This window comes from Chelonia mydas, chromosome 5 (genome assembly GCF_015237465.2).
Source record: "Chelonia mydas isolate rCheMyd1 chromosome 5, rCheMyd1.pri.v2, whole genome shotgun sequence".
NCBI lineage: Eukaryota > Metazoa > Chordata > Testudines > Cheloniidae > Chelonia > Chelonia mydas.
The window spans coordinates 71,857,052-71,884,387 of NC_051245.2; the positions used below are offsets into that span (position 1 = coordinate 71,857,052).

Below are 27,336 nucleotides of genomic sequence, written 5' to 3' on the forward strand. Positions count from 1 at the left end.
TCCCTGTGGAAGCTATAATGCTTGGAAACATAAACAACTGCGGGAAGGAAACAATATATTTATAAATGCTTTCTAGGTCACCTTTAGCAGATCAAGGTGTTCCATGGATATTAATCTTTGACTTTCACTCAGAGGATATACTGTACATGTTTGTCCAGCTTCCGGTCTCTGCCTCAGAGGATTCTCATGTCAGGACAGACTAGTGAAACCTTTCACCTTAATACTGCAGACTTCTTGTATATAATCACTTTTAAGGCTGTATACAAATTGTTTAAAGGCTCTTTGTATTGGTGTTTGTGATTAACTAGAAAAGGGAGAGTGCTATGGGTTAGCATCATTATCAGTGGGTATGTAAAGTCTACAGGGTTAAATGTGAGTTATTCTTAAATCTCCCTTGAAGTGTTACAAGAGGAAATCAAGGCCTTGGTTCATCTTTTTTCTCTCAGTAGAGTTTATGATATTATAGCCACAGTAAGCAAAATGAAACTAGAACCTTGATGAACAGCCAGAGCCATGGCAATGCGAGGGAGAGTCACATCAAACTTTCAAAAGAACCTAACTAACTTAGGTGCCAAGTCCCTTTGACTTTCAGTGAGACTTAAGCTTCTGAATTGCTTTAGCACTTTTGAAAATTTTACCCCTTATGTATAGTCTTGACTTCTAAGGCTCACTTCCCCATGAAGTACCCACAAAGAATACTGAGATCTCAGTGGTTAAAATCTGTACAGAGCCTTGCAAGTTGCATTTGTGCAATCAGACAGTTTTATGGGAGGCATAATGCAGTTTGGTCTGAAAGATGGATTTCTTAATTTCTTAACCTTAAGTCATTATGACCATAGATGCATCCAAGTAGAGCGAGGTAAATCACATGCAAATATTGCAATCTTTAGAGGCACACTAAACCTAGAGGTCCTGGGGCAACAGACTACTGTAATCTTTAACAAGTCTGGGGTCCAAAAAGCCTAATATTAATTCAAACAGGTATGTAAGATACAAGGTAGAACTGGGTGGGAAATGATTTTCCTGTTATGGAAGAAGTTTTGAGATTTCCAAAAATTTTCCTGTCCCAACTTGGGACAAAAAGTCCGTCTAAAATTTTCACAAACCAGAAATCCGGGGAAAAATTCAGATTGGCTCAGTTGAAACATTTGATAACTTCAAAATATTTCACTTACGTTTTTCCTTTACGTTTTTTTTTTACTTTACTGTAAATTAACTTCAATCTTGAACTGAAATTCAGGGGACATGTCAGCAATTTCAAAACTTTTTTCAAATCTTTTTTTCGCACAGGATGTTCATCAGAACCAACCTTATCCTGCAGACAGATTTGATTTCAACAAATAGGCATTTACCAATGAAAATGTTTAGTTGAAAAATTCCTGACTGGCTCTAGTACGAGGTCAGCCCTTTTAGTTTAGGTTAGAGCTGGGCAGAAATCCAAAAAACTTTCTTCTGGTTGATGAAATTGAAAACTTAAAAAAATCAATGGTAGTTAAGGTCCATTTGACAGATTTGCCTGAAAACTGACAGATTTGTGCTTTGGCTGACCACCAGAGGGAGTGATTTCCACAGTCTGACCTCCCTCTTATGTACTGGAGGCTGGAAATGCTCAAAATTTTTTTTTAACTTTTGTAAAAAGAAAAGGAGTACTTGTGGCACCTTAGAGACTAACCAATTTATTTGAGCATAAGCTTTCGTGAGCTACAGCTCACTTCATCGGACGTATTCAGTGGAAATCATCCGATGAAGTGAGCTGTAGCTCACGAAAGCTTATGCTCAAATAAATTGGTTAGTCTCTAAGGTGCAACAAGTACTCCTTTTCTTTTTGCGAATACAGACTAACACGGCTGCTACTCTGAAACTTAACTTTTGTAGTGCTTCAAGTGCAGTAGTTCCCAGATGTCAGTACCCAAGTCCTGTTGTGCAGGACCTGGCACAAACGTAAGAAGAGATGGACCCTGTCCCAAGGAGCTTGTGATCAAAAAGACTCTCAGCAAAAGCATCTCAGCTGACTTGAGCAGTTTTTATAGTGCACAGGGAATTCTGTGATCCCTAAAGCAGCCACCTGCTAAACCATATAAGGTTTTATAGAGTAAACCAGATACTTCAGATTGCACCCAGAAGCAGCGGGGAAGTCAGTATAGTTTATGTAGAACAAGTGTAATGTGCTCATGCTGACCAGCTCCACTAGGAACATGTATTGTTATACTCAGCACTATTAAAGCTTCCAAGTTTCATTGAAAGTCAGCCCCATGTGTGGTGGTGCTGCATTTATTTACTGCTATAACTACTAATGTCCAACCATTTAGGTATTAAATGCCTGGATGATTGTCCCATGCGTCTATCAGAGATCACTTTGAGCCAGTTGTCTGAATGATGACATTACAGCTTGCACTGTAGTAAAAACACTTTCACAGGCAGACTGGATTAATCTCTCTTGAGGTTTGCTAGTGCTCTCTAGATTTGGTGACACACAAAAACCTGAGTTAAGAAAGTAGGTCTATTGACACCAAATACAAACAGGATTTTCTAGATCTGAAATAGACATTCCATAATATTTCTTATTTAGATTTATCGTTTTATAGTATCTGTGTTTTAGATGCATTTGATTAGTTATCTGTTTTTTTCAGCCGTTAATGCTGTAGTAGAATCTGAGTACTTAATGCAAGAGGAGAAGGGATGGTCTTGTCTTGTGGCTAAACACTGGACTTCAGAGATCTGAGTTTAATTCCCTTCTCTGCTACGGACTTCCTGTGTGATCTTGGGCAAGTCATTTAGTCGTTTTGTCCCTCAGTTCCCAATCTTCTGCTTGTGTGTTGTGTCCTTTTTCTCCCACTTTGTCTGTATAGAATGGAAGTTTTTCAGGACAAGGACTGTGTTGTTATGTTGCTGAGCACAGTGGGCCCTGATGCTGACAATGGACTTTTAATTTGTCTTACCATAACACTAAGAACAAACTGAGGTTTTGATTATGTATGCTATACTTAGTATTGTATGTATTTAGGTTTATTAATATTTGAGTAAAATTAAAACAAAAAATAAAATACAGCTTTATTGTAATAGTTCATGTAATTCTAAAAGTAAAGCACAAGGGGGTGCTAAAAATTCACTTTGGAGCATAGTTAGTTACGGAAAACACACTATTTCTACATCTCTAGTCACCAGGTCTTGGCTTGAGATTTATTTGCCTCCAGAATTCATTTTTAATTCTCTGTTCTGTGACTCACATTGTTCCTGCATTGTTGCTCAATCTTTTTTATGAAGTTGCTTTGTGAAAGTCAGTAGGTAGCCAGCAATTCCTTGGATGTCAGTTTCATGATTAATTTAATGTCCTATAGTTAGGCTCAGCTGCAGTGGCATCCCAATAGTACATTTGAACTAGTTTTTCTCTTAAGGAGAAAAAAACCCCTGGTTCTCATGACCCATAAGTGCTAACGCATCTGAAGCAATTACTGCCTTGTTTGAGATCTGTGTGCTTTTATCTCTTGGTGCACGTGTTTGACACTAAAATAAATTTTGTGTTGTAAGCATGTTGGCTCTTATTTTATCCACTGATGCAGTTATTCTGAGACTTTTTAAAAATACTTAATTTTAATTAATCTCCCTTCTTATAACTTGTATTCTAGAGTAATACTTTTTAAAATGAATGTGACATAAAAGGTTATAAACCTGTTTACAGTCTGATTCTGGGCTTCTGCCCTACCAGTGTCACACATAATCCCAGCTGTCACCAGTAGAAGACTGAGAAATTTCAAATATTTTATTAATAGAAATCTTTATCTTGTGAAAATTCCAACTGTGGGGCTCTGCAAAACTAATAGTTTTCTCTTAATTTACCAGTGTATTTAGTGCTTAATGATCATGCTGTGTAGACAGAGGTTTTTGGGCTTCAGTGGTTATCTTCCAAAACTTTCCTGTATTGTCTTAGATAACTAATTATGCTACCTTGATATTTGCATTAATTTAAATAAATTTTTTTAAGGGCAGTCACTGAAGTTATGGATCTAAGGCTGTTGTGAGGAGTGAGGAGAGGTCCTAGTTGTTGGGACAGTGTAAGAGTGAAATACCGTTCAGTTGCTCCTTTCCTGTTCCCCTGTCTGTGAACATAAATATCGCTAGTGAAGACACTTCGCTTCTTATGCCTTATTTTAAAATGTCATTTTGTATAAAGGAACATTTTTCAAGGTACTAAATGAGTGTCTTAAGGTCAGAATTTATAAATATCTTTGTTGTCTGTGCTTTGGAAAACTGTGCTTTTTCCCACCCCCAACCTCTAAACATAAATAGCATCAGGATAACTTCCTCTAGATAGAGGATACACTTATTTTTGTGGCTAAATGCTAGACAAAACTGCCCTTATATATACATCCCCCTTGAGGCACACAGAAGTTAAGAGAATTTCCCCTGGGCAATCATGGCTTCTCTGAGCCACATTGTAAACATCATTTAAGCAGTTTAACATATGAACTAATCATTTGTAAACGTGCCCTGTTTCTAGAAGACATTTGGTGTCTTAACAGTTAGCTATATGAAGAAAATTAGTACTTTTTAAGCATGAAGAAAAGAGGCAGCTTGTTGGGGTTAGTATTCAATTAAATTTAAGATATTTATTTGTAAGGTTAATTATCATAGTAACTCTTGTATTGAATCCATTTAAGAAATAACACAGGTCTAGATCCACAAAGAGGCAGAGGCACCTAAATCCATTTACATTACAAAAACATTTAGGCACCATTGAGATCTTCAACCCCTGCTCGCTGCCGTCTAATCCTGTAGTTGCCTAAATTCATTAGGCATCAATATTTCCGCTGGTGGGAATGCACAGTGGATGGATATAAAGAGAGGTGCAACATGGTCAAATCAATGGGGTAGGAAAATGGTCCATTCAGCAGCATATTGAATGGATATGAGTGGGGCAAGATTGCATTTGTCAAGACCAGATAAAAGGATCTTGCAGTAATTGCAACGTGGTATGATGAGAGCCTGGATGAGAATTTTATTTGTATGGATGGAAAGGAAAGTCTGTATCTTAAGATATTATGCAGAAAGAATCTGCGAGACTTGGACATAAAGAGATGTTCACTTTGAAGATGACACCGAGGTGACTGTCAGGATGGTGGTGTTGTCCAGTGATTGAGAAAGAAGGTAACGGGAAAGACATGGGGGAAGATTAAGATCTGCTTTAGCTGTGTTGAGCTTGAGCTGACAGCTAGACATCCACAAGGAGATGTCAGAGAGACCAGCTGAGATTTTAGTTTGGACAGAAGGAGACAGGTCTTGAGCAGAGAGGTGGGTTTATGAGTGCTCAGCAGAGATATGGTAATTGAATTTGTGTTTGCAGATGAAATTACCCAGAGATAGGATGCAAAGGGAGAAGTGAAGGGGCGCAAGGACAGAGCCTTGTGGAACCCTCACAGAAAGATGGAAGAGGGATGAGGAAGATCTGCTGAAGGAGCGATTAGGAGAACAAGGAGAGGGGAGAGTGATGTAAGCCAAAGAAGGACAGCATTTCAAGGAGAGCATGGTTGACTGTGTAGAAGGTGGGTGACAGATAGAGGATGAGGATGGAGAACAAGTTCTTAGCTTAGGTTAGGACATGGTCATTAGAGAATTTGGCAGAAGTGATTTCAGTGGAGTGCTGGGGCTGAAACCAGTCTGTGATGGATTTTGAGGAGAGGCACTTCAGACAATAGTTATAGACAGCTCATTCCGTGATCTTAGAGTTGAAAGGGAGAAGGGAAATGGGCAGGAGTTGAAGCAAGTGGGGTCAAGGATGGGTGTTGTTTAAGATGGGAGAGACTAAGTCATGCTTGAGTTATGGGGGTGGGAGGAAGAACCAGAGGAGCATGAGAGGTTAAGAAGAAGAAGAAGGGAGGGGATGAAATGATGGGATGGGATCACTGAGGCAAATGGAGAGGATAGAGCAGGAAAGTAGATGAGAAACTTCTGCCTCTGTGACAGGGGACGAAGAAGAGAGGGTTGTAGGAGGGGAAGAGAAGGCAAGCCAAGGGAAGTGTGAGGGTCACGTCACATTTTAGCAATTTTCTCTTGGAAGAAATCGGCGAGATTCTGTGAGGAGAGAAGTGGAAGCAGGCTACTGGAATATAAATAATAAATTGGTAAAAATAAACAGCTGAAATTCATTTTTACTAGATAGTTGGCATCCCAATAAAATTAGAAGAAACAGTTCAGATCACAACTGCATAAAATTGCAGTATAGATTTTCTTGGAATGTTCTTTCAATGTGTGACTATTCTTTAACTTTTGTATATGTGTAATCCCTTGGCCATGTTGCAGAGCTGTATTAAAAGCTGTCTTACTTTACATACCCTTTTGCCTGAGGCCTGCCAGCATTACAGGATCCCAATAATAGTGTTAACCACACATGTTTTTCAGATACAGTAGGCCTTGTAAAATCTACATGATCTCTATTTTCCATATGTGCCACGTTTGAAGTTCATAAATATTGGAATGATTGCGTTGCTCTTAAACCTTGACCTTTTGCTTTGTTTTTTCTTCCACAGGTATTCGTGGAAACACTAGACAAATGTTTTGAAAATGTCTGTGAACTGGATTTAATTTTCCATGTAGACAAGGTACTGTGCTGAGCTACTATAATATCAGTTGAACCAAACATTCTTCTTGACAAGAAACATTTGGTCCTGAATCTGACAGAGTGTATAACAAGCCTATCCTTGTTGTTGGTGAAATCTTGTCAGTTTCTATCAAGTTATTTTTAAAGTGCAAAAAGTGTGCTGGAACATGTCTTTAGTGAAATTCATTAGTACATTTACTTAGGAGATGTCTGCAATGTAACTGTGTGTATAAATGCAAAACCTGAGACACCAGAATATTGTTCTTCTGATGAGGGAAGCTGATGGTTCCAAGAAATATTTTCGCCCAGGTTTCTTTTTTAATGATATGTTACTCAGAATTGACATTAACTTTGGATTTTAGCATTCCAAATCCAGCAATTGCCTTTCACATATTTTATTATGAACATATAACTCAGAAATGAAGTTAGTATACTGGGGGTGGGATGGATTCTGTACTGAACCCCCTAATACATATTAATGTCTTTTCTCGTGTTTAAATAGAAGGTTCTGTGTGAACTCCCAGCTAGATGGTATAATTGACTTATTTATTGGTCTGGTATAGGGACATGCTGTTACTAATGCAGTCTGTCATTTACAAGGACACTGTCAACTTCTGACTACAAGTAACATCTAAAATGACTGTAGTTGAGAGAGATTGGAGGAAAATGGTTATTCCTCTCAATTTTTTCATTGTGTTTACTTTGTGCATATATCTGTTCTGTGTGTGCAGTCATATCCCCCTCTTTGTGAGAGTTTTTCACATCTCAACAGAGCAAGAAAAACATTAAAGGGAAATGTGATATTGATGCAGCAAAAACTGGAAAGAGGAAGAAGGGCAAGTGTACTACCTGAAACTCACCTTTTGAAGCTGAATAGCTGATTGCAAGCTGACTGCATCCTTCTTAAAGAAAGAATGCTTACCTGTTGACACTGATCACTGAAAATTTCAGTAGATCTGTGTTGGTGTTTGAACTGATTTGATACTCCTGAAAAGTTCATTAAAATTTCACAGTAATAAATTAATTGTGCTTTCCCCATCCCAAAAGAGAAGTTGGTTTTGCTCCTAAAATTTAATTTTTTTGATTATGCTGATAATATTGAGATTGCAAACAGTGATAGACAAATATTTTATTATAACCTTGTGGGTTTCTCTTTATGACAAAACAGTTTTTTCATCAAATAAAGTAACTGAATCTAGACAGAATCCACTAATGGCTTAGGCCAATATTTTCAAACCTGCAGCCTAAAATTAGGCCCTTAATTCCATAGTTAAGCAAAAGTGGCCTTATTTATTTTTTTCCGAAGATGAAAAATCAGGACACGTCTGCTAAATGGCCTAACTTAAGGCCTGCAGGTTTGAAAATACTGGCATTAATCTCTACAGTTCTTGGATTGTATTGTGACCGTTTTCAAGATAGTGCAATGAACAAGGTTACCAGGATTATAACCGTCTCATTTGAGCTACTCTGGCTATTAGGTTTTTTTCAGTGGATTTGTAACTGGTCCATAAAGACATATTAAAGGAACTGGCACATGAAATTACAAGTCCAATAGCAAGGATTTTTAATGAATCTGTAAACATGGAGGTCATACTCTATGACTGAAGAATTGCTAATATGGTTTTTAAGAAAGGGGAAAAAATGTGATCCAGGAAACTGCAGGCCTGTTATTTTGTATGCAAGGTCTTGGAACAAATTTTGAAAAAGAAAGTAGTTAAAGACATAGAGGTTAATGATAATTGGAATAAAACACAACGTGGTTTTACAAAAAGGCAGATCGTGTCAGACCAACCTGATATCTTTCTTTGAGACGATAACTGATTTTTTTAGACAAAGGAAATGCAGTAGATCTAATCTACCAGGATTTCTGCAAGGCATTTGATACAGTTCCACATGGGAAATTATTAGTTAAATTGGAGAGCTAGGGATTAAGAATTGAAATATGAGAATATGAATGCAAAATGAAGTATGAGAATTGAAAGGTGGATAAGGAACGGGTTAACGGGGAGACTACAGTTGTCATACTTAAAGGTCAACTGTCAGGCTGGAGGGAGGTTACAAGTGGAGTTCCTCAGGGATCGGTCTTGCAACCATTCTTATTTAACATTTTTATTACTGACATTGGCACAAAAAGTGGGAGTGTGCTAATACCATTTGCAGATGACACAGAGTTGGGCAGTGTTGCCAATATGGAGGAGTACCAGAATATCATAGAAGAAGATCTGGATGACCTTGTAAACTGGAGGAATAGAAATGGGATGAAATTTAACAATGCAAAGTGCAAGGTCATGCATTCAGGGACTAACAACAAGAATTTTTGCTGTCAGCTGGAGACTTAGCAGTTGGAAGTGACAGAGAAGAAGAAATTCCTGGGTGTATTGGTTGATCACAGGATGACTTTAAGCCACCATTGTGATGTGGCTGTGACAAAGGCTAATGCAGTCCTAGGATGCATCAGGAGAGGTATTTCCAGTAGAGACATGGAAATATTACTATCATTATACAAAGCACTGGTGAGACCTCATCTGGAATACTGTGTGCAATTCTGGTCTCCCATATTTAAGAAAGAAGAATTCAAACTGATACAGGGTGCAGAGAAGGGCTGCTAGAATTATTCAAGGAATGGAAACCTTCCCTTGAGAGGAGGCTCAAGGAGCGTGGCTTGTTTAGCCTAGCAAAAAGAAGACTGAGGGGCGATACGATTGCTCTCTATAAATAGATCAGAGTAATAAATACCAGGGAGGGAGGGAGAGGAGTTATTTAAGTTAAGCGCCAATATGGAGACACGAACAAATGGATATAAACAGCCATCAATAAATTTAGGCTTGAAATTACGCGAAAGTTTCTAACCATCAGAGGAGTGAAGTTTTGGAACAGCCTCCTAAGAGGATTAGTGGGGGCAAAAAACCTAACTGGCTTCAAGACTGAGCTTGATAAATATATGGAGGGGATGGTATGATGTGACTGCCTACAATGGCATGTGGCCCACTGGCGACTGCCAGTATCAAAAATCCCCAATGGCTGGAAATGGGACACTAGATGGGGAGGGCTCAGAATTATTTCCCAGGTATCTGCCTTGTGGATCTTGCCCATGTGCTCAGGATCTAACTGATTGCCATATTTGGGGTTGGGAAGGAATTTTCTCCCAGGTCAGATTGGCAGAGACCCTGGGGTTTTTTCGCCGCCTTCTGCATCGTAGGGCATGGGTCACTTGCAGGTTTAAACTAGTGTACATGGTGAATTCTCTGTAACTTAAAGTCTTTAAACCATGATTTGAAGACTTCAGTAACTCAGCCAGAGGTTAGGGGTCTATTACAGGAGTTGGGTGGGTGAGGTTCTGTGGCCTGCAATGTGCAGGAGGTTAGGCTAGATGATCACAATGCTCCTTTCTGATCTTACAGTGAATGAGTTTGAGACTCATTTTCAACTGTAATGTGGCATCCAGAGCTTCTGTCTAAGTGTAGATAAAGTCTATTCAGGCATTTGTAATTTATGAACCGTAGGCTATGTCTACACTACAAGTGCTGCAGCTTTGCCACTGTAGTGTAGATGCTTCCTACACCAACGAAGGGGTTTCTTCCATTGATGATGTAATTAATCCACCTCTCTGAGAGGTAGTAGCTAGGTCAAAAGAAGAATTCTGCCAGAGCAAAGTGGAAGTATTTTCCCAAAGCTGGATTTGCACTTGGCATTTATGCTAGTGCTGACTGATTTCTCTCTTTTTTTAGTTTGATTTTTAAAATAACAGACTCTGATGCATGGCAGGCAAGATGGTGACAGTAATATTTGTAAAGAGAAAATACAATAGTGCAAATCTACAAGTGGCAATGGAAAACGGTAATATTTGTACTTAAGAGCCTTGGTGAAGGATGGAAGAAATATTCCATAATTTATTTCTTCATTATATAAGATTGGTCTGAAAATTTTACTCCTTACTCATTGAGGAAAAGGAGCCAGATTACCATTTATCGCCCACCATATTGTGTGTGTACTATACATAGAGAAACCAGAAAAGCAGTGATCAAGTCTCATAGAATTTCACAAAAATCTGATATATAAACTACTTTTGCTTATTAAATGTTTGTTAAACAATGTAAAAATATAGCTTTTATGCATAAACTATATTTTAGTTTATTCAGGCTCTAATTTGAATAATGTACAGTTTTAAACTTTTATCTTACAATTATTGTGCATATTTTTAAAATTAAGGACCTTCTACATCCTTGTTTGGACAGCTTTTTCCTCCCCCAATTGGCATATCTGATGTGAGATAGGGTGAGAAAGGAATGTAAACTTGTCTGCAAGGTATTTTATGATCACAACTCTGCAAAAGAACCTTTTGTTTCTTGGTTAATGAAGGATGATTGGCGTTTACATATTGCAGAGCGTCTGCCTACTGTTGAGATAAAAACACATTCATCATGTACTGTCTCCTCCTCCAAGGCTAACCAAATTCAACATTGCTCTTGTTGCCTCTCACACTGTAGCTCTTCAGTCGTCTGAGCCATAGCTCTAGGAACTGTAGCATTTTTTTGAGGCCTTTATTAGTAATGAATATGCTACGATTTCCCCATAATGTTTTTTGCCTTTATGAAAATGACCATCACTTACTTTTTGGTGCAAAAACATTGTTCAGAGCTACTTTTGTAACTAAGAAATTTTCACTTTTTGAGCAATGGCTAACAGTGTCTAAATTCAAAAAACTCCTTTCCATCTGAATGAAATTGCATTGTTTGAAAAAAAATTAATTTTCATTCCCGGTTGATCCTATTTAATAAAGTGACATGTTATGTTGTGGGAGAGGGAGGGGGGAAAGGAGTCCTATGAGAAAGAGAAATCAGTTTTTGCAGATTTTCAGCAAAATGTTCAGAATATCTAATTTTGTGGTAAATATTTCACAGTGTTAGGCGATGGATCAGTTTTCTCTCCTCATTTTGGTATTAGCCTTTTTAGTCATGTGCTTCTCTTACTGAAATTGTGCATTTATATAGTGCAATAAACTATTTCCTTGTCTAAATGAATAAAAACTACTGGGGGAGGTGGGGGGATTGTTCTTTTTCTTTCTTCCGCTTTAATTAGTTTGAATGATCTAGATAATATATTAAAGCCAAAAATAACACTTTCCCCCCTTTTTTAATTCTGAATTTGGAAGGTGCTGAATTCATCTAGGTACAAGCCAGTATTGGAGGAGTGACACCTCTTTTTCTCCACCCTTAGTTTACTCTTTCTAGGCCGGTTCTGTTGGCTGTGTTACAAGGCATATGTACAGTGTGCACATCCTCTCCAGGGGAAATAATCCACCCTAATAAGGATTTTTTTTAATCATTTCCCTTGATGTTTGATAGTCTGACTCTTAAAACTCTGCAGCAGAGGCACGTGAGGGAAGAGAGCTGTTCATTCTTCTCTGAATGTGTTTATCATGTTTCAATTGAAATAGACTAACAAACTAGTTTTCAATACTGTTCTTTAGACTATTCCTTCAAAGTTGTAGCACAAAAACAGGAATTGTGGTGGTTCTTTTTAGGTCAGTACATAAGTGCCTCACACTTTGCTATCTCATTATACTTTGTCTCTGTTTGCTTCTTTCTTTGATCTGTCGCCATAACTGGGAAATGTTACAAATAGCCAAAATGATGAAAGAAGCATGCTTTGATGTGCCAGATTGCTTGCACATCACACTCTTTAACTCTCTACAAATGTTATCAAATGTTGGTTGTCTTTACAGTTACTATGGCGTTGAAATACTGCACATTACTAAATATATAGCCAAGATTAATTCACGTATGGAAACTATTTTTCCTGAAACCAGGACATAAGCATAGAATACATCTGAATCAATGTGGATAACTCAAAGAATTGTTAATGTAGTAATAGTGGGCTGATTCCACAATTTAGGGCTTAGAGATTTAAATGTTTTTCATCAGCACTTTCATCTTCAAAATGGCTTTTATTTTTGAACTATCAAGATGATTTTGTTGGCAATTTTACTCTTTTTGAAACTGCCTCCTGCATCTTTGCAGCTACATATATGGTAAATGTTTTAAATACATATTCTGGAACGTTTTCACCATGTGAATTTTCTAAATTGGAGCAAAGAAAAGCAATGAATAGGGCAGGTTTTCCCCCCTGGGTCTTCCCTCGTCTTTTAAACATCCCACGTAGTTACAATTTTTTATGGTTCAAGTTCATTGAACCTACATCTGTTATATTACTTATCCGTTTCTGAGAATGTAATCAAATTTTCATGAGAACTTAGAGGTAGTTAGAATAGCTTTGCCATAAGTTGGTGAAGAGAGTAGGCCACATTACTTAGATGGTGTGTGTTACTGTTTGAAACACAGTTTAAGTGTGTATCTTAAAAAACAATTTGTCTAATTTTGAAAATGCTTACTGGAGAGGCACAAAATTATTTGATTTATAATACCTGGGACAATCTGAAAATTCAGACTCTCTTGGGAATTAGCAATGTTAACTGTAAATACGTATAATTTATTTAAAAAATTAAATTATTAGTAAATGTAGCATTGTAGCAATTGCAAACCACAAAAATTTAATATTCTGCATGAGTCGTTTTGGAGGATGTCATGTTGAGAAATGTAGCTTTTGACCTAGAAGTTGTTAAAGCATCTGCAATGGACAATGTTCTCTTAAGTACGTGTTTCACATAAATGAAAGACTTCAGGAAACAAATGCCATAAGATGGATTTAAAGGTGAACAGAATACAGCAATGGGACTGAACTTCATTTTGATAGATTTATTTCCATAAGTTTTCATTTCTAAAGAAGCTTGATCAGTTTTCCATTTAATTATCACCCAAACCAACTCTTGTGGCAAAGTAATGGTTTAGCAATCTCTCAAGAAGAAAAGAGTAACCTTGAATCCAGTAATAAACTATTTTCGGGGGTTAGGAGGGCAAGAACAATCTTAGTCAGATATTTTCTAGGATTAGACTGAACATCTAAAGTCTGCAGGCGCAGTTGTAGCTGTTTCAGTCCCAGGATATTAGAGAGAAAAGATGGTTCAGGAAAAAAATTAACCACGAAATCCTTAACAAACTTCAGATCCACCATAATCTCTCCACTGCTGAGAGGACAGCCATGCAGTCCTTGAGATCTAACCACCAGATAATGATCAAACTAGCAGACAAAGGGAGTGCCATTGTAGTCCTCGACCGTGATGACAAAATAAACAAGGCCAACAGACTACTCTCTGGCACAGCCTATGATAAAGAACTTAAAAAAGACCCCACACTACAGTTTACCCAGGAGCTTTAGGATACCATCAAAACCTTCCCCAGACAACACCAAGAGAGAGTCTACAAACTCATCCCCCACAAACCCATTCTAGAGATCTTCTGCTTCCCAAGGTACCCAAAGAAGGGAACCCGGATAAATCCATCATATCTGGCCATGGCACTCTTACTAATGGAATATCAGGGCTCATAGAAACTGACCTCACACCACTCACCCCACAAAGGGCCAGCTTCCTCCAGGACACAACTGACTTCCTTCACAAATTCAGCAATATTAACCTTGATAAGAATACCGTCCTTGCCACCATGGATGTCATTTGCCCATACACAATGATGGAATCGCTGTCTGCCTCAGATATTTACAAGACAATGGGCAATCCTCATATCTACCCCCAAATACATTGCCAAACTCATCCATTTCACCTCACTCATGACAATTTTATATACAGCAACATACACTTTTTTTTCAAACCATGGGAACAGCCATGGGTACTAGGATGATTCCCCAATATGCCAGCCTCTTCATGGGCCTCTTTGAAGAAGATATTCTGCACCGATACACCATGAAACCAATGATATACCTGAAATATATCACTGATATTTTCATCCTCTGCACAGATTGGTTAAACTCCCTCATAGATTTCCAGCACAACTTCAACAACCACCATTCATCCATTAAACTCTCTCTGGAACACTCCCACACTATCATCAACTTCCTGGACACCACAATTGACTTCAGCAGTAGAGCCCTGCAGACAACCGTATACAAAAAACCCACAGAACACAATGTCTACCTTCATGGATGCAGTAGCCACCCCAAGAAATCTGTGATGCCACAGTGTGTGCTACAGGATGTAAATCTTGGCACATTATGGCTGCCTTTGTCTGATGGGGACACTCCACCAGAGAAGTAGATCATGTCATGGAATGGGCCACCCAAATGCCCTGAGAGAGCCTGCTTCAATACAGAGATAAGACCCCCTCTGACCACATGCCCCTGTTTGTCGCCTGCCACCCCACACTTGAGCCCATGCAGGGTTACAGCCCTTACTCAGTGGGTACCGCATCCTGTGGGAGGCCTTTCCTGAACTCCCACTTCTGGATTTCAGGCAGCCCCCTGGCCTTTCCGCACTCATCATCAAAAGCAGGCTCCCCACAGACTGGGACATATCAGTTCAAAGTGGCTTCAGGCCCTGTCAGAACAACAGATGCAAAACCTGCAGAAATATCTCCACTGCTACAATGATCGGCACCCCCACACACACACACAACACACCTTCCACACATTCTACATGTGCCTATCACAACATGTGATATACCTCATCCAGTCCATTGAATGCCCCAATAACGATTATCTGGGTGAAACCAGACAATCACTGCGTGCTTGAGCGAGCTCACACAGGAAAATCATGAAAGACAACAAAACCTTATCACTTGTGGGCAAACACTTTTCACAAAGCGATCACTCTGTATCTGACCTATCAGTCCTCATCTTCAAAGGAAACATGCACAACACTATCAAAAGACAAGCCTGGGAGCTTAAATTCATTATTTTGCTAGACTCTAAAAATCATGTACTGAACAAAGACACTGGATGTATGGTTTACTACAATAATCTATAACCCACTAACCCCCTCTTTTTGTTTTATGACTGCAGAGGTGTTAAAGGGCCACTTTACAGTGTGTGCTAACTGCTTATGCTAAACAATCTGTTCCACCTTGCATTTTGCTTTTTTGTTTCCCAGACCTGAAGAAGAGCTCTGTGTGGCTCAAAATCTTGTCTCTCTCACCAACAGAAATTGATCCAATAAAAGATATTAACTCAACTTCCTTGTCTAGCTGAAGTCTACTTCCCTTAATCCTGCCTGGTTTGTTACGGAATGAAAGTTATCTGGTTATTTTAGCTTAAACTGATATATTTTTTTATTTCATACCAAAAAACTGCCTGTCCAAGGTGCTCATTGCTCTTATGTATGTTTCTGAACAATGTTTTTAATCCCATAAATGCTCCCTTCTTAAAAACATTAGTGTACCTGGTATTAATTGGCACCCTTGTTGGCAGTCTCTGCAGAAAAGACTAAAAAGGGAATGGAGACTAGTGTTCCCACTTATTCCGATGTTAGTCATCGAACAGGCAGTGCTGATGATCTCGCTGTGTGGACTTTGGACTATGTCAACTTTTTCTGGACCCTACAATTTTTAAAAGGCTGTTTAGATATTACCCAGAAATATAAATTTTCTGTAAGTGGTGTAGTTGGCACCTTAACACTCAGACAGTATTTTGCTGATTAAAATAAATATTGTTTTGTGATCTTTCTTAGGTCCATAACATTCTCGCTGAGATGGTCATGGGTGGAATGGTTTTGGAGACCAACATGAATGAAATTGTCACTCAAATTGATGCACAAAATAAACTGGAGAAGTCTGAGGTAAGGCTGAGAGACTCTATAATGACCTTTAATTTAAAGCATGATCATAATATCTGCATGATATGCAACCTGTGCTGTTTGTCCTTCAGTACCATACGAGATACAGCTGCTTGCTTATAGTGCTAAAAATTGACACTGCACATTTAGTATGTGGTATGTTTCATCTTCTGTGATAACTGCATAGAATAGTAGCTAATTATTCTTTTGTTACTTTTATCAAACAAAGCCACATCTGCCATTGGTGTCAGTGTGCATTGATAGTCCTTTAAATTTCTTTCACTCAAGACCTCTGGCTTCTTGTTTTTTGTTTGTTTGTTTTTTCATGATGGAACCCAATACTGGCTGTAGAACTTAAGGGAAAAAATATTTATACCTATCTCCAAACAAGATTGTAAAGTGTTAAATAAGTGGTAGTGTATTCGGTGTCATAGTAATACTGCAACACAAAATGATAAACTGGGGTGGAAGTGGGAGGGTAGCTATGCATTTAAAGCCCAATCCTGGTCCCATTTAACAGATGGGAGTTCTGCCATTATTTGCAGCGATAAGAGTTTGTCTGCATGAACAATTTGACTGCAGAACTTGGGATCTGAAGCTACCCCACACAACCCTGCCATAGTCTCAGTATTTTTGTGCATCCTGCTGATGCGCACAGTTTGTTAGAGCACTTTGAGCTTGTCCCATTTCAAAGAGGAATATAGATTAAAGCGCAGTAATGAACTGTTCAGGCATGTCAGCAGGCTGCACATGGACAGCGAGACTGCAGTAGGCAAGTGCTGGCTAGATTCTACTTTTCAGTTTGCCACAGTCTAACTGTTCATGCAGACAAACCCTAAGATTTGGTCTTCAGTGTACCTTCAAATAGGAAGATTGCATTCTGTATGTACAATGGCCAGATAAATTTGAGTAGGCAAACGTGCTCAAATTTATACTTATGGCTATCACCAATTCACTGGCAGGATATAACTGTAGTTTAAATAAATTCAGTGCCAAGTGTTTGATTCTGCAGAACTTGATATCTAATTGGCTTAGTTTAGTACTGCTGAATTTAATTTGCAGTGGGGAGAATGCTAGAAGTAATATAACTGTGACATAAAATGTTATGATCTTTATATATTGTGTCACTTGCAGCGTAAACCAGCAATATGTTAGCTAAACCTCCTTGGCTGATCCTTGTTTGTGAGAGGTGATAATCCTGTGTCTGACCAATTTATCTTTTTCTGGAAGCTCATTGCTATCGTTCAAATTGGGAAAACACTGCAAATTTAATAGTTTACATTTTAACAAATATTTTTATTACATCTACCAAATTAAGTGAGAAATGAGCTCTGAAGCTATGTTATGTCCAGCCATTTATACTGTTACTCCTAATTCGTAATCTGGCATAGCAACCGTTTCAGTCTGTCTGTGCCTCTGATTTTCCATTTTGCACCACTTCTTAGTCGCTTCAAGAAGCAGCACAGCACTGACTGAGAAACACACAAGTTGACAATGATATGATACTGTTTATGCCAATGTATGCCCAATAATAAATTATAGAATTTTAATAAGATGCCCAAAATGCCGTTTAACTTTCTGACAAAGTATTGATCTTGCCCAAGTAAATGTTGTTTGTTTTTTCCCCCTTATAAAATAAGGTAAGGTCTATCTGAGTAACTTCTTTACATATTTTTCTATGATGGGTACAGCAAGACAATAACCTAAGGTTTAAGAGGCATAATTTCTTAAGATTACTATGTCATGGTGTTTGAAGAACTTCTTTAAGCTCTGCCTAAAAACACTAGTTAAGGTATTTATTCACTAACTTGTTAATTCTGTTGCTAAATCAGCCAGAGAACAGTCTTTTGATTACTCATCTCAAATCTGTCAGTTGAGTGCAGTGAGCCCTATTAATTATTGTTTCCCACTACCTCATCTGCAAGTTAACTACCTTTTTCTTAATATGATGCCTGAAATACAAAACTAATTGATAGAAAAATACAAACAAAGTAATTAATTTGGCTCATAGGAAGTTTGGCTCCATATTTTAGCCACATAGCAGTTTTGCCTGTTGTATAGAGCAATGAATTATAGAAGGTAAAATTATAGTAGTAGTAAACTGAAATACTTGGTGACTGGGATGGAGTGGATAGCTTCACAATCTGCTCTTCATTAATGCAGATTTTGAGTACAGTTACTGTTTCTTTTTCAGCTCTGACAGTTAATGTAATATTATGATACTCTAGAGTCCATGGTGAATGTTTACTCAGTCAATTCATTAGTCATTTGTTACATGTATACCTAATCTTCATTTCTTCCCAGATCACTATTTCTTCTCCTGTTTCCTTTTTGACTAAAGGTATTGTGTCTCAGCTCATTTTCCCAAAGGTGAACTGACAAGATACAAACCTTAAACTGAAACATATATCTACATGGTATATATTAAAGTTCTTTTGTAGCAGACAACTTTTAGAAACCAGTGGATCTTGTCATTTTGATAATCTTTGATTGAAACAACGTTAGAAATAAATGAACAAAAGCTCTCCAGAGGCTGTTTTCAATGGGATCTTGTACTTCATACTCGTAAAATTACCAAGGCTTCCAAACACTTTACAGCTCTTGACTTTTAGTATGGTTTCCATCTATTAGAAATGCTTGGGTCCAGAAAGTAGTTGTATGAAAGATAAGCTGCTTTTCCTTTTGCAGCTAAAATGGCAAATTTCATGAAATATATTTAGCCTATATCTTCAGAAATTACTTACATTTTACTTAAATTTTAATATAAAGTGGGTGGATAGGTGTGGGTTTCAGTTTTGGGTTCAGTTTCAATAGAATAAAATGCAAAATGATTATATGTAGATTTTGTCTGCCTTACTGTTGTATGTCATAAACATTTGAACAGTTAAGCTGCTCCAATTTTTTTTTATTGGATTTCAGTTGAAATTTAACATGAAGAGTTAAACATGTGTTTATTGCATTCACAAATGTGAGTAACAAACTCCTTTATCAAACCAAAGACTGCTTAGCCAGGGCCCTTGGCAGAATAGTAGCACTTTGCATTGTTGTGATGGAGTCTCAGGTTTGATTTCTGGCTATAATCCTTTGTCACCTGGACTATGAGAATATGAGGCAATATGCCCTTTTCTGGAGGGAGGGGAAGTGTGTCGCGTGCGCTTCATCGCTGACACATGTGACTACGGAGCAGCATTGTTGGTCCCTGAATGGATTCCTGGTCAATCCCTCTGAACCAAAAACATTACTGTGATTTGGGATTAAGGGAGGGAAGCTTGGGAGAAGATCATTGGGATGCTATCAGGTCCACAGCTAAAACTGGGCTACTTATGTTCTATTTGGGGTGTTAAGATGGGTGTGAATTTAGTCTTACTTTTAAGTCGGACCTCATTTTTCCAAACCTCCTGATCTTTTCTAGCTCTTTCCATTCTTCTCTCTTACAGACCTTTATCTTTCAGTCTCCCAGACAGGACAGGTAGACACAGGTATTGCTGACTTTGAGAAAAAATGTATTTTTAACAAAAAGGGAAAGCAAAATGATGTCAAAGGCAATAAATTATTTAGGCCAGACTCAAAAATTATGTGTTAATATACCCATGCCAGTCCTTGTAGCCTACTTTTTGTGCTAGTTTCTTCTTGTAGTTCCCTCATCTTTTATTGGCCAGAGTGTATTTTACTAGCTTGTCATTTACTTCATATGTTCTTTATTTTATTTTATTTTTCTTCCTACATTGTAGAATTTAACTTTGGGTTTTTTTATGTCAGCATGTAAATTACAAAAATTGTGGATCTTTTTTTAATTAAAAAATATTAATCTGAATAACAGTTGAGCACACAAATAGCTGACATTACTAGTGCAGTGTCACGTGGTTGAAAAACTTAAACTCTAAGTGTATGGTCAGGAACATTCTACCGATGAGAGCCTTAACATAGTTAGTGTTAGCTCTAATGGTACAGCTTCCAAACTCAGTATTTCAAATTAAAAATCAGAACCTTTATGCTCTTGGAGTGAAATTTTAGAAAAAGTTGCACATAAACAACAAAGCATTTTTGTTTTAAAAGTTTAATCCCAAATAAATACTGAATAATCCATAGAATTTAAAATTATAGAGGTGAAATGTAAAGATGACCTACAGATGTTATAATTGGCTTTTTAAGGTTGAAGTTATTGTGCTGAATGTCACTAATGAATAGGGTCAAAGGACAGTCGGCACATAATGAACTTCAAATGTATATTTTTCTCCTTTTGCAAGTGCTGATGTCCAGAGAAGTTGTGGATCATTGGCTTCTTCTTCAGGAGACACTCTGGTATTTTCACAGGGAGTCTTATGGAGCAACAGCCAGCGATCCAAGTCAGATATGAACAAAAGAATTTGGAAAAGGACAAGGAAGTGTACATTTTAAGTTCAGAATGTGCCGACTGCCCCTTTGACCCTGATTATTTGAAACATTAAGTACAACACAGTAATTTAAGTGTCAATGTGCATTAGTTGAAGAATACCTTTGAAATAAATCTGCTTTTTAAAATGATTTTTTAAAGAATATTTCAACAAGTATAGCTTATCTGAAGTCAGGTTTTACTATTCTGCATTTTAAGGCTTAGTGTAAAAATATTTTATATGGTAAGAACATATTTTACTTGAATTTGAAACTTCTTGTATTATATGAAGGAAGTAATCTAAACAAATAACCATCCTCATCCTCAAGTCACTGAAAATAAGCCATATTTCACTATGTAAGAAAGAGGAGCTAATTTTTCAATAGTTTTTGGCATATTGCTACTTTTTTTGTTTTCTGTTGTGTTCGCAGGTTCTGTTTTTTATTTTTGGGTCTGGCAATTTAAAGAAAAAACAATCAAACAAAAAATCATTCCCATCCATTACTATCTTTGTGATTCAAGTGCTTGAAATTTCTAAGAGTATGTCTAAGTCTTCTATCTGTTTGGCCTCATTTTGATATACCTGCAGACTTCATTTTGTTTTTTCTCTAATTCTGTTCATTTATCTAACCTCATGAGCAGAGAACATGATCATTCCTTTTTATTCTGTATTGCATCCTTTCATCCTATTCATAACCCTGCTGCTTTGAAATCATACTTCCTCTGGGAAGAGGAGTTGGTATAAAACACCAGCAGCAGTGATATCCAAGTACATTCCAATACATATGGAAAAGACCAGTTTCTCTAGCAGGGTTTCAGCCTTCATTAATTCATTTTCAAGTAAGCTTCATATTTTTGTCCCTCCTTTTTACTATAACAGTTAGCTTGTGGAGCTGTTGGAAGGGCAGCCTAAATATTTATCCATTTGTCTAGTAAGAAGCATACATGAATATTACCTAAACTTTCAAAAGCACCAGTAATCTGTTCCTGTGTACTTGAGATCTTTTAAAAAATGTGAATAAAATCAACATTTCTAGGGTTATCTTCATGTAACACATTATACCAGGATTATCAGGAAAGAATATTGTGACATATAATTACCATATTAACAAAATAATGACCTCAAATTATACCTAACATATTTAGTATTTAAGTGAATTGAAATTTCTCATTTGATAAATAGAAGAACATTTTCTGTTCATCCTACTCAACGGAATGTGCTAGCTTTGATCTCAAGCAAAACAGCCATATTATTTAAAGTTCCTTATGTGGCATTGATAATTCATGTTGAAGCCACAAGCCTTTAAGTATACTGTCAGATTTACAAACATTCTTGCAGTGGCTGTGAATAAAGTATTAACATGTCAGGTGTTTCAGGATTAGTGTACAACATTTTTTAACAGTGAAATGGAGAATACAAAGCAGCTAGGGGGAAAATACGGTGTTTGGTTCATTGTAATAACAGCTATATGCAAGTTCATACCGTACTTCTAAAACTTCATGAACATGCTTGAAAAATGTCATTTTCACTTGCTTAGGTCATTTTGCTTGCTGTGAACCTTCATAATTCACTGCATGATCAAGGCTTGCCACTTAGTTTTTTAAAGTGTTATAATTTTTCCTTCGCCACCCTAACTTTTCTTCTAAAGTATTGAATAATAAAAGTAGTTGAAAGCTATACTGTGCAATATTACAGTAACTACTTTCTCATCAGGTACCTGCCACAAACCTTTTATGAACAAATTGAATTTGAAGTATTTCTTGTGATTCCTTTTTTCCTTCATAAATTAAATTTTCTCTTGGCAGCAGGAATTACAGAAAAATAGCAGAATTGCTCACCAGTTTACTACTTGACATACTAAACATTGATAAGTCTGCTGATGCATTCAATATATAATAACTTAATACAAACACAAACTACTTTTACTGTGGATTACTTTTTTTTGTTACTGTAATACCTTTTGTCAGATATTTTTTATTAGACCTCTTAATCTAAAAATCTGTTCAGTGTGTCTTAGAAGTACTGTATGACTTTGTCTTGTGCTTATAAAATTGTGAGAATGGTTGTGCTAAAAGGGCATTGCAGTATGTAAATGCGACATATGTCAAATCACAAATCCATTTAATAAAGAGGAGGACTTTAGGAGAAAAGGGAGTGGTGGCTTGAGAATGTCTACGCTCTAGTGTGTGAAGATGAATCCTTATCTTTCACTGTGGAAACTGTTTCACTTGCAGGCAGAAAAGAGGCAATCTGAAATGCCATAGTCCTTCTATCATGGATATTCTTTGATCTTAAACCAAAATTGTCATAGATGAAGTTTAGTTAAAAGTGTGGTGTTGTATTTTTGATTTTATTTTAATTATTTTATTTTTTGGGTGTCAATTATGGTATTTTAAATAATTCTCAATTATGTCTTCATTTTCTTGGGGTGGGAGTCAGGGACTGTAAGTCTATGTAAAGAGGATAGCTGCAGGTAGGTAAAAATAATGGCCAGTTATGTTCAAGTTTTTATTTGTCCATTCAAAAAAGAAAAATTATCCTTCATTAAATTAGAGTAAATTTTTGCCTGAACCCTAATCTGCATTAAATTAGGGTACGGGATCTCCATCCTAGTCACCTAGAAAGACATCTGTGTTTTAAATTGCCACCCATGTCTGTCTATGTGGACCACGTGCATTATTTATAGTATTTTGCTCGTTTCCCATTGTTTAAGTTTTGAATTGTATAATTCATTGCTTTTGTTGTTGCTTTAACAGTATTTACATCTTCTGTATGGAAAACAGTTTACATTGTCCTATTCTTGGAATTGCTCAAAGGATTTTTCTCCGGCAACTCAATATTGTATTTAAAAGAGAGAGAAATCAAGTTAGAGGAGGAAATTCACATTTTCTTTGGTATCTTGTAAAACTTTCTGAACAGTTATTTGTGTATTAATAGAGATGTTGCAAGACTCTCAAATCAAAACGGAGGTTTTACAATCAATTTCTTGTTGCATTATCTCATTGCATTATGTTTTTTTAAAGGCAAACCACAATAAAAAAGGTAGTACTGTGCTTGGCAGTGCTCTTGTGGGATGTATAAAGTGAGCCTCAAGGATTTTTTTTTTAAAATTTCTACTTGTGAGTTTTTATATTAGTAATACCAGCTCTTGACTTCCGCTCTCATGGAGTTGAGATGATGGTGACAGTTTTCCAGATACAAGAGGGAAGTCAGGGTACAGTACTTCTGGTATTCTTTTTAGGTGAGGGTCTGTACTATGCCTCAGCCCATGAAGTGGCTTCAAGCTTTCCCAGTTCTGGTGTACTTAATGTTCCCCAGCACCATTTAGACAGCCAGGGTGGGGATGGGGCACCAATTAAGTTACGGCAGCATGGCCTGGCTTCCTGTGTGCTGCAGCACTGCCTGGAATCTCTAGTGTTACAGTGCCACCCCTGATATGCCCTTCTCAACCTGGCATGCCTCTTATGCCAGTGTTTGTGAGGGGTCCACAGAAGACACTCACAGCTATCTGCCTCAACCCTGATCCTCCTGTGGCTGGATCCGAAAGTTTGAGCCCGTTTGCACTGCACTAACCCTTCCACGGGGCATAAAAAGTCCAAAGAAGTGAGAATTTCATCTTAGGTTTTTCTGTCTTTGGTATAAAAACAAAATTGTATAGGGTTGGGGAAAATCTTAGATCAACTTTAGTCCTTGTAAAAGAGCGGTAGAGAGAAAAAATACTGTTCCACTTTGTAGTCCGTCTTTAAATCTGGATATTGCGTATATCTAATGAATTGTTGCATATCTGTGGGGTTTTTGTTCACCACTGCAAGCTGATACCACAGATGTCATATGCACCTTAGCCCAATTACTGTAAATACTACAAACTATCTTTTAAAAACATTATACATTACATGTAGAGACTGTACTTTGAGCAGTAATTAATTACAGAAAATACTATTATGAACAAGTATGAATCAGATGTCTCCAGAAAACCACCATTCTTTTTTGCCATGTTGCTCACTCAGAATTCAGGGTCCTTACCCAGTTTAGAATAAAATCTTAGATATCTTCCATCTCCAAATGTTTAATCTTTTGTTTATTGGAATAGCTTTTACATTTTTTTTCTTGCCGTTTGTTTATATTAGCTCATTACTTAAATCCCCCAAGTATAAATATTGTACAGGAATATTGCTTTCTAAGATCGTTAGTTCTGAGAATTGCCTATGTAAATTTAATTTTAAAAAATTGTTAATGTATTAAGCACTATGTTAAGCCTCGATAGATAAGTTTTAATGTTCTTAATCTAGAGAATATTAAATTTAAATCTCTATCTTTCCAAATACCCTTTGCTTTTTAAAACCATTTTGCAGACTTTTAAAAAAGTAATATTAGTGAGAGTAGCCAGCAGCCTATCTAACACTCTAGCTGCTTTTGGGTCTCTTTCCTGTGTTGTAAACCTGAAATACTGACACAGGTAAATTCTACATATGTTTCAGCAAGATAGTCAGTCTTGTTTTCACATTCTACATCTGACCATACATGTGCAATGAGTTGTTTTATTGAGGGGGAAAGTTATGGTGTTTAAAATAAGTTTTAGCTTTTCTGCACACTAGTAAATACAATGGTGATTTGATTCTAGTTTCTATCTTTAAATAATTCTTTATGCTTTTCAATTAGGAACACCTGTATTTAGAAACTAATAATGGAGAGAGGTTCTCTGTATCCCATAGGGCTCTGAGTTGGAAATTAGTCAGTATTTCTACTACAAATCCTTGTTTTCAGGGGATACAACTTGTCATTTGGCCATACAAAAAATCTACAGGGTAATAATGCTTGGCATAAAAAACTTAACTCATGAGCATTTTTCCCCCTTAAATATTAAAGGGGAAAAAATCAGCATCGTTAGTAAGTGGGCAGAAGAAATCAAATGATTCATGCTTTGTTTTGCATTCCATTGAAAATGTTAGGCCCAGCTTTTCAGAATTGCATGCACGTAATTACTGTGATTGTGTGCAGTTGTGTACATTCCAGTACTACATTTTTGTTGGTGGTGGTGCAGTTCTAAAAATATGGGCCTTTGATCCTAAATGTATTTTATGTATTTTTCAAGTCATTACTTTTTAAAAGAAATACTAGAATAAATCGTTAGAAAACCAGCTACTGTGCAAAAAACATTTCAAATAAAGAGTTGTATGGGTTTTTTGCCCCTTGTACAGACTTGGGATCAGATCATTAGTTCGCTGTAAATTGGTATAGCTGCATAGAAGTTTGCAGAGCTATGTCAGTGTACACCAGCTGAGGATCTAGCCCGTGGAACTTAGGCAGGGCAGCAACTTTGTCTAAATGGCAGTACTAGAATAAAATTAGTTGTAAAATGTTCTTTTATTTTACAAATTAATGAGTGACTTTAACTGATTAAAGAGCAGAGGAAATTAACACTAAATACAATTGTTTAATGTTTGACTTGACTCAAGCCAATAAAATTAAGCTATGACTGTTAATGTCTCGGTATTCTTAGGAATTGCAGGTGTCTCGAATGATTTGAGATTATGGATCATGTAAGTGGCTTTAGGATCAGTACAAGTTAAAGACAGTATGTTAGCTTCAGCTATATCTCAGTGTGGTGGTTTTATTACTTAGCCTGGTTTCCTCTGGTCCTTCCCTACTCCCATATACTTTTCATCAAATTGACACAGCGTGTTTCCATAATATTTTAGACGTTGTGTGAACTGTTTTCTCTTTCTGGTTTAGTATTTCCAAATAACCCATTTCATTCCAACGCAAACTACCATCTGGTCTTTCTAATCTCATAACCGTGCGAACAATTTAAATGTTAGTGTTGTCTGCCTATCCCACTTGTAGTAATAGGCTTCACCTGTGTTGTATTTTTTTCTTTACTTCTATATACAGGCTGGTTTAGCAGGAGCCCCAGCCCGGGCTGTGTCAGCTGTAAAGAATATGAATCTTCCAGAGATCCCAAGAAATATTAATATTGGTGACATCAGTATAAAAGTGCCAAACCTGCCCTCTTTTAAATAAAATGGCTACTACAGGTAAAATCAAGGAAAAATGTAATTGAGGTTTACCAAACAAAGACATTTCTAACTTTTGTTATTTGGATAAAAAGTAAAGGTGCTTCATAGAAATTCTGTGTAAAATCAGTATGTGAAGTTGAATGTTGCTTTTGTCTTGCGCAATGATTTTAAAGGAAATGGGTAGTTCCTGTGTGATTTTCTAAATTCCATTCCTATGCCCTTGTAAGGCATATCACTGTCTTGGCTGCTGCAGTATTTTGGAAAAGTATTTAAGATATTCTTTACTTTATATAACCTATAATATTGAGTCTTTTTGTATATCCACTAAGGTCTATGATTAGTGCAGCATTCCTTATCTACTTCTGCTGTTTGTCATGATTATTTAAGATCAGAGTGTGTGTGTTGCATGAAAACATTAAACTGTCTTTTGTTTTTGTTTAAATAAAGTCATAATTAACTGGACTTCTAAACATGTTTTTGTCTGAAATCTACTCTTAGCAACAAATCACTTGCTTCCTGTTTGTTGAGCAAAGCGTGTGTATAAAAAAATTGTGTTAGTGTTAATGTATCATTTTGATGTCCAAATGTTAAAAGAATTATACTAAAATATTGTGTGAATGTTCTGGAACTATGAATTTCACACACAGATTATTCAAGATTGTTTTGAAGAAG

At 37.0% G+C, this 27,336-nt stretch overlaps 1 protein-coding gene across 3 annotated transcripts in view; it reads left to right on the forward strand.

Moving 5' to 3' along the window:
* Positions 1–27,126, forward strand: part of AP3S1 (adaptor related protein complex 3 subunit sigma 1) — a 42,020-nt gene extending 14,894 nt beyond the window's left edge. For 2 of the 3 annotated variants that reach the window (XM_037901574.2, XM_037901576.2), the window contains exons 4-6: positions 6,525–6,596; positions 16,170–16,277; positions 26,540–27,126. In XM_037901574.2, coding sequence (XP_037757502.1) covers positions 6,525–6,596; positions 16,170–16,277; positions 26,540–26,668 — 309 coding nt within the window. In that variant the 3' untranslated portion in view covers positions 26,669–27,126. Of the gene's footprint in view, positions 1–6,524; positions 6,597–16,169; positions 16,278–19,711; positions 19,754–26,539 lie in introns of all 3 variants that reach the window. The other variant, XM_037901575.2, reaches the window with a different exon arrangement.
* Positions 27,127–27,336: the final 210 nt, after the last annotated feature.